The sequence below is a fragment of the Cryptomeria japonica genome, chromosome 9, assembly GCF_030272615.1.
Source record: "Cryptomeria japonica chromosome 9, Sugi_1.0, whole genome shotgun sequence".
Classification (NCBI taxonomy): domain Eukaryota; kingdom Viridiplantae; phylum Streptophyta; class Pinopsida; order Cupressales; family Cupressaceae; genus Cryptomeria; species Cryptomeria japonica.
The window spans coordinates 671116448-671132366 of NC_081413.1; the positions used below are offsets into that span (position 1 = coordinate 671116448).

The 15919-nt window shown below is 34.7% G+C and overlaps 1 protein-coding gene across 1 annotated transcript; it reads right to left on the reverse strand.

The window, feature by feature from the left end:
* Positions 1-1056: 1056 nt before the first annotated feature.
* On the reverse strand, positions 1057-2184 carry LOC131033845 (xyloglucan endotransglucosylase/hydrolase protein 4). Its single transcript, XM_057965140.2, has one exon. It carries the CDS (start codon positions 2084-2086, stop codon positions 1325-1327), a length of 762 nt encoding a protein of 253 aa, XP_057821123.1. The 5' UTR covers positions 2087-2184; the 3' UTR covers positions 1057-1324.
* Positions 2185-15919: the final 13735 nt, after the last annotated feature.

The following is a 15919-nucleotide window of genomic DNA, read 5'->3' on the forward strand; positions in this document are numbered from 1 at the left end:
TCAGGTTCTTATCAGCACTGGCTCTGCCTCTTTTAGAGTCTAATGAACACAGTTGACACTACGCCTGCAAATTACTGATGAATTCCTATCAGCCTTACACATTGGACCTTTGCCAAGCCCAACCACTAGTAGATAAAAGAACAGTCAAAAGTTTGTCACTTGTCATAGGATTAAAGAAGGATTAAACTTTAACCTCGTTACTTGTCTTAGAACAGCTGTATCCATGACAAGCAAAGCAGCCTATATGCGGTACATCTTTTTATTTTGTTAAATGTGTTGCTAATTCTAGAATTTTTACTCATTCTAGTTAATTTTCAGTAATCTGTTATGATCGGATTTGAATCTTCTCCACATTAGGAGCAGATCTGTTCTCATCCAGCGTGCTTGAATGGGAAATGCCAACGTGATCTTTGCAATTTTATTTAGATTTCAAATATTAAAGCATTCTTTCAAATATTTCAAAGAAGAAATAAGGCCCTTCAATTCTGTTAGCTCAATTGGAATATCGCAAACTTTTCAGTAGCACATCACATTTTTATAGTTGATTGTATTTATAAATGAAATTGTGATGATTTTTATTAGCAACATTCAGATCAGACTCCATAATCCATTTATCAGATCACACTCCATGATCCATCCATCAAATTTTTCCTAAATCACAAAATATGATCCACTTTATTAATAAAAAATGCCACATAATTACATCCAGAAGCACTTTCAATATTTAGTAACTGTTAAGAGCTTCTTGGTGTCTTGCGTACTAAAACAACATTACATTCACCTTCACTAATAAGCAATCTTGGACATCCGTGAAAACTAATTCATTTTCAAAAGTAATCAGAAAAGTAATGGCAAAGCAACTAAGTTGCAGACAGCATTGTGTAAAATATTTTGCCTAAGAATCAAATGATTACAAATAAAGACATACTTGAACAATGCTTCTCATTTTATAGTACGGAATGTTCATATAACATTTTTACAAAGAACCTGCCAATAATCATATAGATCCAAGCAAGCACGATGAGTATCAATTGAATGTGATCCGGAAACAGGACATAAGAAAACCCAATCCATTTATGTAAGAAACGGAAACAAACCAACAATATTGAGTGAAGACAATCAACACCAGGCTATCCGGTGATCCAATTTCCTCTTGGGCAGCCAAGTGCTATTTATCAAGGAATAGATCTGCAAAACAACTAAAACTTCAAAAGAAATTACAGAGTCTACATTAAAATAGAGAAGAAGGTAAACTGTAACGAGTTGGGAGAGATCTTAGGGATAAGACTAGGGTAACCACAGAGAGATTATTCGGGCACAACAATTATTCTTCTGAATCAACAGGAATGTGGACATCTTTGTATCTGCAAACGTAAGGTGCATGATGACCAAAATAAGGTCCTGCCCACCTGCCCTCATCAATGTAGCTTGCATTCCACACAGAGGCATACAAAAACATGGATTTGGAAGGAAACCTCTCTCCTTCCTTGGCCACATCACTTCTCACAATCTTACCATCAACCAACCATTCAATCTTTTCATGTCCCCATCTGATGGTATACTCATGGAAGTCCCCAGAGCAATCAAAACCAAGCTGGTGAATCTGTTCCCTGTTCCCAGTGCCCTCTGTGTAAAAGTTAGTTTGTACAATTCCCTTGTCCTTGCCTAGGAATTCAAAGTCAATCTCATCTTGGGTTTTGTCCCCCTCAAGAGATGAGAGATAAAAACTGCAGTTAAGTCCACTGGTGTCTCCATCTGGGCACTTGATTCTTGAACTGAAACTGCCGTATCTGTATTTCCTCAATGTTCTCCATCTTGCTCCTCCTCTCTCATCAAATGTGATGGCAATTTCTTCTTCCTCGGGCTTGTGATGGCAGACCTCAGGGGTGTAATCTACTGCAATCTCTCTCAACCTCATGGTTTCATAAGCCTTGCATTGGTAAGCTGATGAATCTGCAGGTGCAGCCATGGCTAAAGGAGAAGGAATTGAAATGAAAAATGACAAAACCAACCAACAATGAAACGCGCTTAAAACATTGATTCCACTCTGCCTGTCGGGTGCATTATATGGAGATGCGTTAACCATATCTCAAAAAGCTGTACATGCCAGGTCATTTACAATTCGTAGAATTGTTCCATCTCCCAACTTAGGAGCACATTTCTAAAAAATTTAATCTCAGTGTTTGTGAATGGATGTGGAAATGGTAAGGTGACTTGTAGATAAGGAAAGGATGCTCTATGAACCTGGGATGTAGTCTGGCATAGGTAAGGCATTTTGAATCTAAAATGTTATCCATATAGGTAGAATTGGGATATGCTTTAGGCAGGGGATTATTTTAAAAAGTTTTTAAAGATTTTTTTATAATTAGGTGGTTTTATAAATTTTATATAAATAATTAATGTAAACAAATTAATTGAGAATTTTAGACAATTCCAATAAATGTCTATAGGCTAAATTCATTGTTAAATAATCTATAACATCTTATTTCTTCTCTTTTCTTACATGGATGTTTTAGTTATAGTAGTATTCTTGACTTAGCTAATTTTCTATAAAGATATGGCTAATTATGAGAAGATGGAATCAATCAAAATAATTGTGATTGAATTACCCAAATGTTATAGATCATTGGAGTAAATGACATTGCTAAAAAGAGTTGCATGATTGTCTGGAATCATCAAATTTCAATGAAATTTTGTTTGTGTTCTAACATATTAGTGGTTTGTTTCCAATATTTATTATATCATATCTCAAGTGTATTAGTTTTAATATTCTTCTTTTTTTCATGTTGTATAAATTTGTATTGCTAATTTCTCATTTTTCAATACGAATGTTTTTATGTGTCATTTATATTTTCCATCAATTGACTTTGTCCCAAATTGTTAACTTCTCTCTCTCTCTCTTGCATGACACTATAATATATGTTTTTCTCATTTGTGCATATATATCTTATTGTAATTAGTTTATTACTTAATTGTATTAGTGTGCACCTAAGATAAACTTACTTAGGAAGGTGTCTATTTGGGTAGGTTGTACATGTGACTTGTATTTTCCTTATTTAGTGGAGATGTACTACACATGTGACTACATCAATTATTATACCACATTAGTTGTATGTTAACTTCTCTTGGTAGATACCAAATATAATTACATAATTATGTAGTCATTCCTTTGGTGTAGTCATTCATAATGAGGCATGTTTTAGATCACTCTAGTGTCCCTAATGATGCAAGATTTGGAGTCTCCACCTTTATGCATAATTACCTTTGCTTTATGTTTCTGATAATCATCATTAAACATGTACTCAAATGAGAAAGAGATAGGGATGTGTTATTGTAAAATATGATCTAATTTGTTGAAGAAGATGAAGCAAATAGAAAACCACTTTTGCTAATCAATTAAAACACAACCATGAACCAAAATAGTGCAAAACTTAAGTGAATAACATAACTAATGATAAATTATTAAGAAACGCCATATATCATATATAAAACGCACACACAAATTCTCACAAAATCACATTTAAAATATATATCATGAAATTCTAATCTTGAATATCTTATTCTAAGCAAATTACAAGAAAAAATTTAGGGTATCATAACCTAGTTTTAGATGACCTTGAAAAAAAATAAACTATCCTAGTCACAAAGTCTAAACTATCACAAAAGAATCACACACACATAAGTCTATGATGTGGCATGTCCCATTAATAGTAGGTCATAGCCATCAATGTTAAGGGGGCAATTGTAACTTCTTCCATTTAACAACCAATACCAAAATGTCCAAGTTTCAATATGTTGAAGTCATCCACATCCACTCCATTTGATGTCCAAAGAAGATCTAGCCAATAAGCTTCATATCTCTAATAATGCATGGACTTGCAATAAATTTTTGAGGAGAACATTCAAAAGATAGACTTGATATTTAGAAAATGATAAAAAAAAAACTATTGGGACAATCATTCAATCAAATGATAAGGGGAGACAAACCCTTCACCAATTCTTAGATTTCATGAATTACACATTTTAGATATGATCAATAAGTCCCTTCATCTAGATTCCAACCACTTATAATTAAAAATTATCATGCATATCCATCTTGTTATAAGTTCTCATCAACTTACAAGCAAGTCCTATAAGATAGACTCAATATAATTTATGAGCTAATCAACACAAGATTTAATAGTAAAATGGAGTCAAACTGATCTTTAAATGGACACCATAGTATTAAAAATGATAATAAAAAAAAAATCAATTCCATGTCTAAGTTATACTTGATCATCCACTAATCTTTAATAATTAGACTCATAAATTCTTTGAATAACTCAATAATATTCTACCAAAAAAAATTCACTAACATCTAACCACCACACAATTAACTAGAACCTAGACCACCAAGTGAACATTCTAAAGCCAACTCCATTACTTAACTATCCCTACACGAAAAAAAGAAATATCAAATTGAAAAGAAATATCAAATTGAAAGAAATTTTTAAAATTATAAAGTAAGCACTACTATTTCAAACTCAATGCAAAAATATCATCCCATATGTTGATCTAAAAGGCCAAACCTTCTTTTAGTAGATGACCTATATAGTCATGGCTTCAAATTGTTCAAATCTAGGCCTTTGTCAAAATAACATGGCTTCATGTATTCAAATGATGTTTTAATGTCACAACACTCATGATTGGGGCATGATGTTTTAATGTCACAACGCTCATGATTGGGGCATCACATTTCATATCCCAGCTCATGGATTAATTATCCTACTACATGACAAAAGAACATATTAATGAGTTGTAGAGCACTTTAATTAAGGACATGCCATCAAATTTGAAGAGGCTGAGTCCATTTGGGATCTTTTGCCACACCAAGTGGAATAAATAATATGATTAAATCATGCATGTCACACCCACAAGTGGACAACATACCATATAATAAGAAGGAAACATGCACGACATCCCTTTTAAACTCCTCCAACTTGTCATAAGCTCTACAGCTAGTATAGAACATGATGGAATATTAATATACTTTGAACAATGTACCAAATGAAAACAAGTGATAAGATTTTCTTAATGCAAAGAACCTATTTGATGCACTAGGAGGATGAACGTAGTCTTCTCCATGCATTTAAAATAATAAAGCACCAAAATTATTCCCATGGTTCCACCCTATAGACATAGTCAATCAGACAAATTATACATTCCAAATTGTTCTTTGTCATATTGGTCCACATGGACATTTAAGTGCATGGGTTTGAAAATAATGTACCGACACATAAGCCCAAGAATATTAAATAAGGCCCCATGTAAATTACTTTGTTAGGCATTGAAAGTTAGGATGGAATAGGATCAGATAATGTGAAAAATAATATTAAAATTTAACAACTAGTTGCTTACATTAATTGATGTGGTGAATCCACTTGGACATAAACAAAAACCACAAATTTAAAGCCTACCCACTCACGAATTAATTTAATGAACCATGGACTTGATCCTTAGGATTAATGGTCAACATCACATTGCAAGGAAATGAAGGTGGTAAGCAATTTGGTTTCCCTAATGAAGTGAGTCCACTTGTCACATGTCACCCCCCCTAAATTTTAGAGTTCTAATGATTTGATGTATAATGTTCAATGGTGGCCCAAATAAAATCAACAAAAAATCATAAGCAATGGGGTCTTAAGATTCAAATTAATGAGTTGCACCAAGGTATATGGTATGAATCATAAAGCCTAAGAGCTTAGGTGGATGAATTTAAATTTTGGTAGCACTATGGACATTTGTCAATATATCATAGGTAAAAATTTAAATATGATAAACAGAATCATGGGGTAGTTTGGAGTTCATATGGCAAGCAAAATATTAGTTGGGAGATGGTTTATTATAGATCATTAATTATAGCTACAAATTCAAGATGGGGTAAGATTAAAAGAATTAGGATAGGTTTTTTCTTTTAAGTTAAATTAGGAATAGTATATTAGTCAAACATATCTAAAGGTCATATGGTATCTTTAGGTACCTAGTATTACCTCTTGATCAATATTTATATTTGTAGTTCTTTGGTTTTCAATTTCACAAAATAATTTAGTAATTTGACATTGGTTTCTACAATCAAGTGCACATACATGCAAATGGTTTTGTGTTTTTAAAATCTTCAAACATAGGTGTGTCATTTTTTTGAATAAAATATGTTCACAACCAAGTACTAACAATAACAATCAATATTGTAGGTTATGTAAACCCATCATTATATTTTGTAACCTACATCATATTACGTTTTCCCTATACACATTGTGTAGACCAATAGTTTATTCTCTTTTAATTCTCATGTGGTGCAAGAACGCCATAAACATGTTATAATTGTACAAGAATTGAAAGATTGACATAATCAACCAAGTTTTCCATGTAGACAAATAGATATGAGTGTTATTTAGATAAATGGGTTGGATATCATGAAACCCATGTATCTATCCACTTGCTTGACTCACAATGATCCTAATCACTCTTGATACAACTCTAACAAAAAGCTATTTTTTGTGTCCAAATGGTACCTACATTTGTATTAGTATTTTTAATGACTTTATTTAATGAACCACTAATTATCTCATTGTCCAACCTCTTGCCTAGTATTCCCTAATCAATGGATCAAAGAACCTATGCTCTTTTGAACCAAATGCCACTTCTTTTGATAGCACATTTAGTTATACCAAATAACAACAGAATATGCATAATTTAATGTACCATTGCCTCAAATATATGATTGTTCTTTAACTAGAGTAATCTTCACTCATGCACCTACTCCATCATGCTACTATTTTTTTGTTCCCAATTTAAAAAATCCAAATGCAAGGTATAACCTTATTTGTATGCATCCTACTTAACCAAAAATACATACAAACATCCTTGAATTAAATACTCATTTATCCAACCAAATTAAATGCTAAACCATTCCAAATTATTTTTCTACAATAACTCATAAAATCGTTGAAAAAATATTACATAAACTCTAATGAGTGTGATCAATCATCACTCATACAAAAAAATAGTATTCTGACAATATTCATGTTCTCTTGTGTAATTTGAAGGGCTTGTCCATAGGTGATGCATAAATCAAATTGTAATATCAATCAAATTTCAGTATTGTGATTACATTTTGTGTTATGATTCTAAAATGTAGATTTTTGTAAAATTAACTATATACACAATTTAAACTAATGATCTAACCATTGAGACCTATGATATTTTTTTATCATACTTATAAAATATATCTCCTTAAGTCTAAAATGAAATCAACAACACTTATGTCTAGTAACCAACTCACACTTGAAACCTTTATCCCCACTCTTCAAATTGTACTACATTATCTAATATCTTTTTCATCAACCATTTACTTTATAAAATCACGTTCGTTGCTCTCAAGAATACTTGAAGTAAACTTTGACAATCCACAACATGGTAAAAAAATTTCATTTAAGCAATCATTTTTATAGTGTAGCTAACTATCATTTATGTCAAATAAGTATACATCGAACGTCCTAGGATGAACTTAATGGGTGGATTGTATCGCACTTCAATAAAATTTTGTGTGAAATTATAATGAATATAACATAATAATTTATGATACATAAAAAACTCTATGAGATATTTTTATAATGTATTGTAAATTTGAATAGCCACACAATAAAAGGGATTATACTATTTAAATATATTTTGTGCAATCATGAAACTTGGATGTGTGTCATAAGATTTCTTTGTACAACAATATTTGGATAGATCCTAGTAATGTTTGGGATTTGGCTTGTGCTTTTACCTATCACGTATTATTTTTAGAACATATTTTACATTACACCATAGTCTAGCATTAGAGTGCTAGAATTATTCAATTACATTGGTTTTGGAATCAACTCGGGTAAGTGCACAAAGATGGTGGTCAAAAAGGGGGTAATAAGTGGAGACTTTTTTTTCTGAAATCAGGTGAACCTAAACTTAGAGGCAAAATTTGAAAGTCATCCACTCAAGATATGAAGATAATCAAACAACAAATATTGTAGTACTTTGAATCTAGTTTCCAAACTACTAAAGTTTTTCAAAATTGGATAAGATTAAGGGGGTCAAATCCTTCGCGCACGAAAAACTGACCCTGTTTTTTTTCTGAAAAAAGATAACATAGTGTCTGACATGCTCATCAAAAAAGTCATACTTAGATTTAGTATTTTGACAAATCCTTTGGCAGAAAGATAGTTAAGAGTGAGCACTAGAAGATGTGTATTTTTTTGTAATTTTTTGTTGAGAATTTTTTTTTTATGATTTTTCCAATCAAGCACATCCTGAAAATTCGGTACCTGTTTGTGCACGAAGCATAAGTTGCACTAAACAAATCGAAAATACAAATTTTTATTTTTTAAATTGAAAAGAATCAAGTGCGCTACAATAATATATAAAGTTTTTTAAATTTGGATACATATATCAAAAGTTATTCAAAAAATGGTGCACCTATGTCTATGAGAAACTATGGAGGCACTAGTAAAAGAAATTCAATAATAATATGTTATTGTTGTTCAAATTGAAAACAACTTATATGGTTAGAAAGCTCAGAAGATGGGTGAAAATATGGTGGCAATTTTAGAAATACCCACTTTAATGAAGTGTAAACCTGATGATGACAAAGTCGATAAACCAAGTTGATAAAATAAAACACGTCAAAAATGAGAGAAATGGAGGGAAATCAAACTTCCAATCTGTAGCTTTGTCATCCAGGCCTATTTCCAAGCCTAAACAGTCAAAAGCGCATACAGGGGTACTTATGGTTTAAAAAGCGCGTATGGGGTATGTATAGTGTAAGCAGCGCGTACGCGCTTGTTTCCCTTTAAACAGCACGTGTGCGCTATCTTTACTATAAACAGCGCGTACGCGCTATTATATAATATGATATTCTATGTATAATACGTGTATATACATATAATATATGTAATATAATATGTGTATAATATGACATTGTATATATAATATGTTTATATACATATAATATATTAAACATATATATACGCATGTAAGTGTATCGTCTCTCCCTCTCAAACGCATACAAGGTCTCTCTCTCTCTCTCTCTCTCTCTCTCTCTCTCTCTCTCTCTCTCTCTCTCTCTCTCTCTCTCTCTCTCTCTCTCTCTCTCCCTTCCTCCATACCCCATCGCTCTTTCTCTTCTTCTCTCCCTCCATACCCCACTGCAACTGTGTCTGCACTTCTATAGAAGTAAGTGAATTTATTTCTTATCTGCAACTTCCTCTTTGATTTTTATCATGTATCCTCTCCTAAAAAAAATTGACTGATGGATTTTGTGTGTATATTGAATAGGAGGATTAGGGTTTGAAATTGAACCACAGGTGTATTACCGTGACAAACGAGGAAACCTGTAGCAATATTCTTCTCGAATGTGTTTTTTAATGAGCTGAGCAGATGTGGAAAATAGTGTCAACAAAGCAACATGATGAGTCAGAGTACCTACAATATGTTTTTTAAAGAAAACAACAGGTAGGAAGAGAAAGAGGGAGAGTAACACAGATGATGTCCTATAGAATGATAGTGGTGGGTATGCGAGAGTTCCACGTTATTACACAATGCCTGTCACCTAAAGAAATTAAAGTTTGTTTTATGCATGGCAGTGGTAGTATATGATGATCATCACTTGTCAAACAGCTTGGAACGGTACATACCCATGAAAGAAATCAAGTGTGTAATTCCTATAGTCACAATCGAGATCAGTCTTATAACCTTGCAAATTTAATAGCATAATATGTTTTAGAACTTAGGCAGTGCTCTTAGGGTTAGGTCAAGCTCTTACACTTGCTTTTTGGTGAAGCCTCGTTGTTTGTTTTCTTGGAGTCTCATTGTATGATGTTCTATTCATAACTTTAAATTTAATATATCATTTTATTAGCCCACCATACCCACCATATGACCCCTTAGGTGTCATTAGAGGTCGTATTGTTTCCTAAGAGATCATATGGTATCCTATGACCCCTTAAGACCCCTCCTCTTTCCCTCCCCCCTACTCTCCCCCTCTCCCTCTCTCTCTCCCTCTCCCTCCCTCTAGCTCTCTCTCTCTCCTCTCTCTCTTCTCTCCTCTCTCTCTCTCTCTCTTCTCTCTCTCTCTCTCTCTCTCTCTCTCTCTCTCTCTCTCTCTCTCTCTCTCTCTCTCTCTCTCACATCTCCCTTCCTCCATACCCCTTCTTCTCTCCCACCCCCGCTCTTCTCTCTCCCTCTCCCTCCCTCTACCTCTCTCCCTCTCTCTACCTTCTCTCCCCCCATCTCTCTCTCTCTCCCTCTCTCTCCCTCTCTCTCTACCTGCAATATGTTTTTCAGAAGAAAACAACAAGTAGGAAGAGAAAGAGGGAGAGTAACACAGATGATGTCCTATAGAATGATAGTGGTGGGTATGCGAGAGTTCCCATGTTGTTACACAACACCTGTCACCTAAAGAAATTAAAGTGTTTTATGCATGGCAGTGGTAGTATATGATGATCATCACTTGTCAAACAACTTGGAACGATACATACCCATGAAAGAAATCAAGTGTGTAATTCCTATAGTCACAATCGATCTCAGTCTTATAACCTTGCAAATTTAATAGCATCGTATGTTTTAGAACTTAGGCAGTACTCTTAGGGTTAGGTCAAGCTCTTACACTTGCTTTTTAGTGAAGCCTCGTTGTTTGTTCGCTTGGAGTCTCGTTGTATGATGTTCTATTCATAACTTTAAATTTAATATATCATTTTATTAGCCCACCATATGACCCCTTAAGACCTCTCTCTCTCTCTCTCTCTATCTCTCTCTCTATCTCTCTCTCTCTCTCTCTCTCTCTCTCTCTCTCTCTCTCTCTCATCCTCTCTCTCTCTCTCTCTCTCTCTCTCTCTCTCTCTCTCTCTACCTTCCCTCCCCCCCTCTTCTCTCCCTCTTTCCTCCCTCTACCTCTCCCTTCCCCCATGCTCTCTCTCTCTCTCTCTCTCTCTCTCTCTCTCTCTCTCTCCCTCTCTCTCTCTCTCTCTCTCTCTCTCTCTCTCTCTCTTCCTCTCTCTACCCTTCCCTTCCCCCTCTTCTCTCCCTCTCCTCTCCCTCCTCTCTTCGTCTCTCCCTCTCCTCTCTCTCTCTCTCTCTCTCTCTCTCTCTCTCTCTCTCTCTCTCTCTCTCTCTCTCTCTCTCTCTCTCTCTCTCTCTCTCTCTCTCTCTCTCTCTCTCCTCTCTCCCTCTCTCTACCTTCCCTCCCCCTCTTCTCTCCCTCTCTCCCTCCCTCTACCTCTCCCTTCCCCCCATGTTCTCATCCCTCTCTCTCTCTCCCTCTCCCCTCTCCTCTCCCTCTCTCCCTATCCCCTCTCCTCTCTCTCTCTCTCTCTCTCTCTCTCTCTCTCTCTCTCTCTCTCTCTCTCTCTCTCTCTCTCTCTCTCTCTCTCTCTCTCTCTCTCTCTCTCTCTCTCTCTCCTTCCCTCTACCTCTCTACTTTTTTTCTCTCTCCCTCTCCCTCCTTCCCTCTACCTCTCTACTTTTTTAAGGCTTAGTAGCACGTACGCGGTACTTATTACTCATAAGCGCATACGGGGTACTATTCCCATTATTCGATACCCTGGGATAACATTTTTAGGCTTAGTAGTGCGTATGTGCTACTTATTAGCCCGGAATGGGAAAAAAGAATATTGTTGGGTTTGTCAACATTTTATGGTCTAACAGTGCGTATGCGGTTTATAGACATAGTTTTAGTTGCCCAAGAGCCTCAACGACCTCAAAAGAAGTTTTTGAGGATGTTGAAGGCCCCACTGGAACTATGTCTACACTTCTATCACTATTGTATACATAAAAGTAAGTGAATTTTTTGTTTTTGCATGATTTCAAATGATTGAATTGTTGTTTTTAGTAGTTTTTTATTTTTGCATGGTTTCAAATGATTGAATTGTGATTGTTTAATAGTTTGATTCCAAAAAATAGTGATAAGATGCATATTTATGGTTATTTTTTTATTTATGAACTTTTCTTTACATATATATGTAATATGATTCTATTCAGGTCAATCGATCTCAACCATGGGAAAGAACAATGAGAGGCTCAAAAGGAAAGACAAAGGCAGTGTATGAAGAAATTGCGTGACATAAGAACAATGGGAGAAGAAGGTATGTCAACCTCAACATCTCAATTTGATTTACCAAACGAATATAATGCACCTAATGCAATTGAAGAAGAAACATTTGATAATTTACCGTTTGAACCTAATGCAATTGAAGAAGAAACATTTGATAATTTACCATTTGAACCTAATGCAATTGAAGAAGATACCGCATTGAATAATCAATTAAATGATGAACATATTACACCTTCTCTACTTGATGAATTGAATGTACATAATGCACCGATGTTAACACCTCCTAGAATCATTCGTAGGAAACCAAAGTATCTAGTTGACATTGATGAGAATATATTGAAGTCAATGCCCAATAAAATGAATGAACGAACTTGTAGGAGAATGGTTAAAAGAATATTTGAATTTTAGAGAGACAATGAAAATTATAGGCCTAAGATCATCTGAAAGTAACAGTGAAAGAACTATTGTCAGAAATCTATTTGATGCATATCAATCTATTGGTTCAAAATCACGTAGTAAAGATTCTAATGCTACTCGGCGTGTCATTACATCAACCATAATGAGCAAGAAAATAAAAAAAGATCATTTGATAAGCAAAACAAGTAAGTCATTAAACATTAGTAGAGCAACATTAAGTAAAGCATTAAAGAGGCGAGAACAAATAAAGGAACCTAACAATAATTCTCTTTAGGCATTCTCGGGTAGACTACCACGCAAAGACAAGGTTGTTGTAGATGCACTAAAAACATTAATTGAAAATTTTTGGCATGACAACACAAGAGTATTGCCCAACCAAAGAGATGTTGTTAGAAGGCGAATTGGGTCTAAAAATCGTGAGCCACATGCGAAACACTATTTGGATATGACTCAAACTAAATTTTATGAAAGATTCCTTCAAAAGTTTCCTCAAATAAAAATTTCTCAAAGATTTTTTGAAATGGCAAAACCTTTTTATATTAAGATTAATCATGTACGCACCACGTGTTGTTGTAGGATGCATATTGAATTTTCCATGCATTATGATATTTTTTATCATATTTGTTCTACTTTGCACACTAACGATGTTTTGTAGGAATGTAATATACAAGCACCTCCTAAGTCGGCAAGAGAATTTATTTCAAGTGTGTTATGTAATAGACATGATGGTTGCATTTATTATAAGATGCCTTGTTTGGAAGGTTCTTGTGCTATATGTGGTGGTTTGCAACGTTTGCCAAGATGCATACATTTGGAGAGCACACTTGAAATTGGTACGAAACTAGTTTCTTTCGGAAAATACAAGACAGTCACATATGGAGTTAAAGATGGAAAAGATTTGAAGAGATGTGAGCTAGTGAAAAATGATATATGTGTAGCTCAATTTATGAAAAAATTTCAAGAGAAACTAGTTTATGAGTACATAATGCATACACATAGAGCTCGATGGTTAGATCAGCAATTCAAGTTGTGTAAGGACACATTTCCTCTTGGCACCATTGTCTCTATCGTTGATTCCGCTGAAAATTATACACTACAACCTCAAAATGAAGTGCAATCCATGTATTATCACTCTACACAAGTTTCTATTTTTGTACACATAGCATTCATGCATGCAGATGATAGCATAGAGGAGGATAGAAAGGTTGTAAGAGAGTATCACTTCTACATAAGTGATGATCGTACTCATTCATCAGAGTTTGTACAAGGATGCTTTAAATTTTTCTATGATAGTTTAAGGGAAAGGAACATACGATACAACCGACACTTAATATGGTCAGATAATTGCACTGCACAATTCAAGAATGCAAGGATGTTTTATTGGCTGACAAGGATGCATGTGACAAGCGGTGTACAACATTTTTGGAATTTCACTGAGGCTGGACATGGTAAGGGAGAGCACGATGGTGCAGGAGCATGTGTGAAAAGAGCCCTAGCTAGGGAAGAATTGAAGTACAAAGGTGGTGCTGAGTTGGTAGATGCAGAAACAATTGTGCGATGGTGTAAGTCTACGATGGGTCCAGGTAATCTAGGTACGTCATTGGTTCATAGATATTTTTGGTTGATTATTGAATCTAACATTGAAAACTACCTAGATTGTTGTACAGTTGTAGGATCGAGTGACATGCACTCATTTATGAGTTCAAATTCAAGTTCACTGGTAATTTATATGAGATAGATGGTATGTTTTTGCTCTTCATGCATGTATTGTTTGTGGGAAGAATATGAATCAGAAGAGTGGGTTGACAAATGGTCTTATAGACCGTTGGTTCCCATTGATTCATATCAAATTCCCAAAGCACTACAATTGAGCTAGATGGAGACATCATTGGATTTTGACCATGTATCCGACCTAGTGGATTCAGGTGATTTTTTGAGTTAATTTTTTTGCAAGTATTCTTTTTGGTTCATTTTGTTGTACATCGTACTTTATTTTTGGTATTAATTAACACTTTATAAAATGTAGGTCATGTGTATGCAGTTGTTGCAGAAGAGAACAATGAAGAAGGAACATATTACTATTTGTATCATTGTGTTGAGCCTAAACGAAAATTGACAACCACAATCATTGACAGAGAGGGTATTGAGTATCCAATAGGGTCTGTTGTCATGACAGGAACATGGCTTCGGAGATACCCTATCAAGAATTCTGATGTTTGGTTGTTTGAGGACTTTGAAACACACAGACATATTCTTAATTTCTCTAACCTTGTTGTTGCAACAAATATTCATTTGATGAAGTATTGTGGTAGACCTCATAACAAGATTTTATGGAAAGTTCGTGAATCTGACCACGAGGCAATACTTGACACAATATGGGTTAGAGTCGATCCTGAAGGCTCACTTGATTGATTCTACGGTTTAGAGTAGAATGATTTTGAGAATTTTGTATAAATCGTCGATGAATTGTTCTATATTCATTTTTTGTATATATAAATGCCCATGAGCTGATTTTTACATGTTTAGGGGCATAATTTTGTATATTTAAGTGGCGATGAGCTGATTTGTACATATGTACATGCCAAATTTTGTATATTAAAATGGTGATGAGCTGAATCGCACATATTGTAATGCCAAATTTTGTATAAAAGCCCATGAGATGATATGTATATTAAAATGGCGATGAGTTGAATCGCATATATTGTAATGCCAAATTTTGTATAAAAGCCCATGAGATTATTTGTGAGACATTTTTTTGTATAATCAAATAGCCAAGAGCTGATTTGACCATATTTAGAGGCAAATTTTTGAATAATATGTGACAATGTTTTGTGACTATTTTGTGTGTCAATGTTTTGTGACTATGTTTTGAGTATATGTGATGTGTCCCTGGTCAATCATGAGCATTCTTGATTCTTGTATAATCATGGATAATTATTTGAGTCATTATCGGGTCATAGGGGTCATAGATTGAGACTAGATACAATTTGAGCAAAAATTGTCATTGTTGTCAAAAAAGTTGTCAAGCAACTTCTACATTGCGTCGGTAGGGTATGACTCTCGACATTCTGGTGCTTTGGGATGCACGACAAGGTCATGCCTAGCGTAAACCTGCCCACCCAGACATGCTCGTGACGTCGGTTTGAGTACACGAGGAACATAATCAATTCTAGCCAATCTTGCAACTTTTCCTTGCAAGCAACTGACGGTTTTTTGAGCAGGCGAAAAAATGCTACTAATTGAAAATGGCTCTGAGTCGTTGAAAACTGAGATAGGCCATTGTAGAGGATCCTCACACGACCCCACAAGATCAAATAGATCGACTGTATGTGTCGTGGATTGGAAGAAACCGTCCGTCAAATTTTGACAATTTTTTGG

Bases quoted from the DNA above. Each gene is read 5' to 3' on its own strand.
- LOC131033845 (XM_057965140.2), bottom strand. From the start codon at position 2,086: ATGGTTAACGCATCTCCATATAATGCACCCGACAGGCAGAGTGGAATC.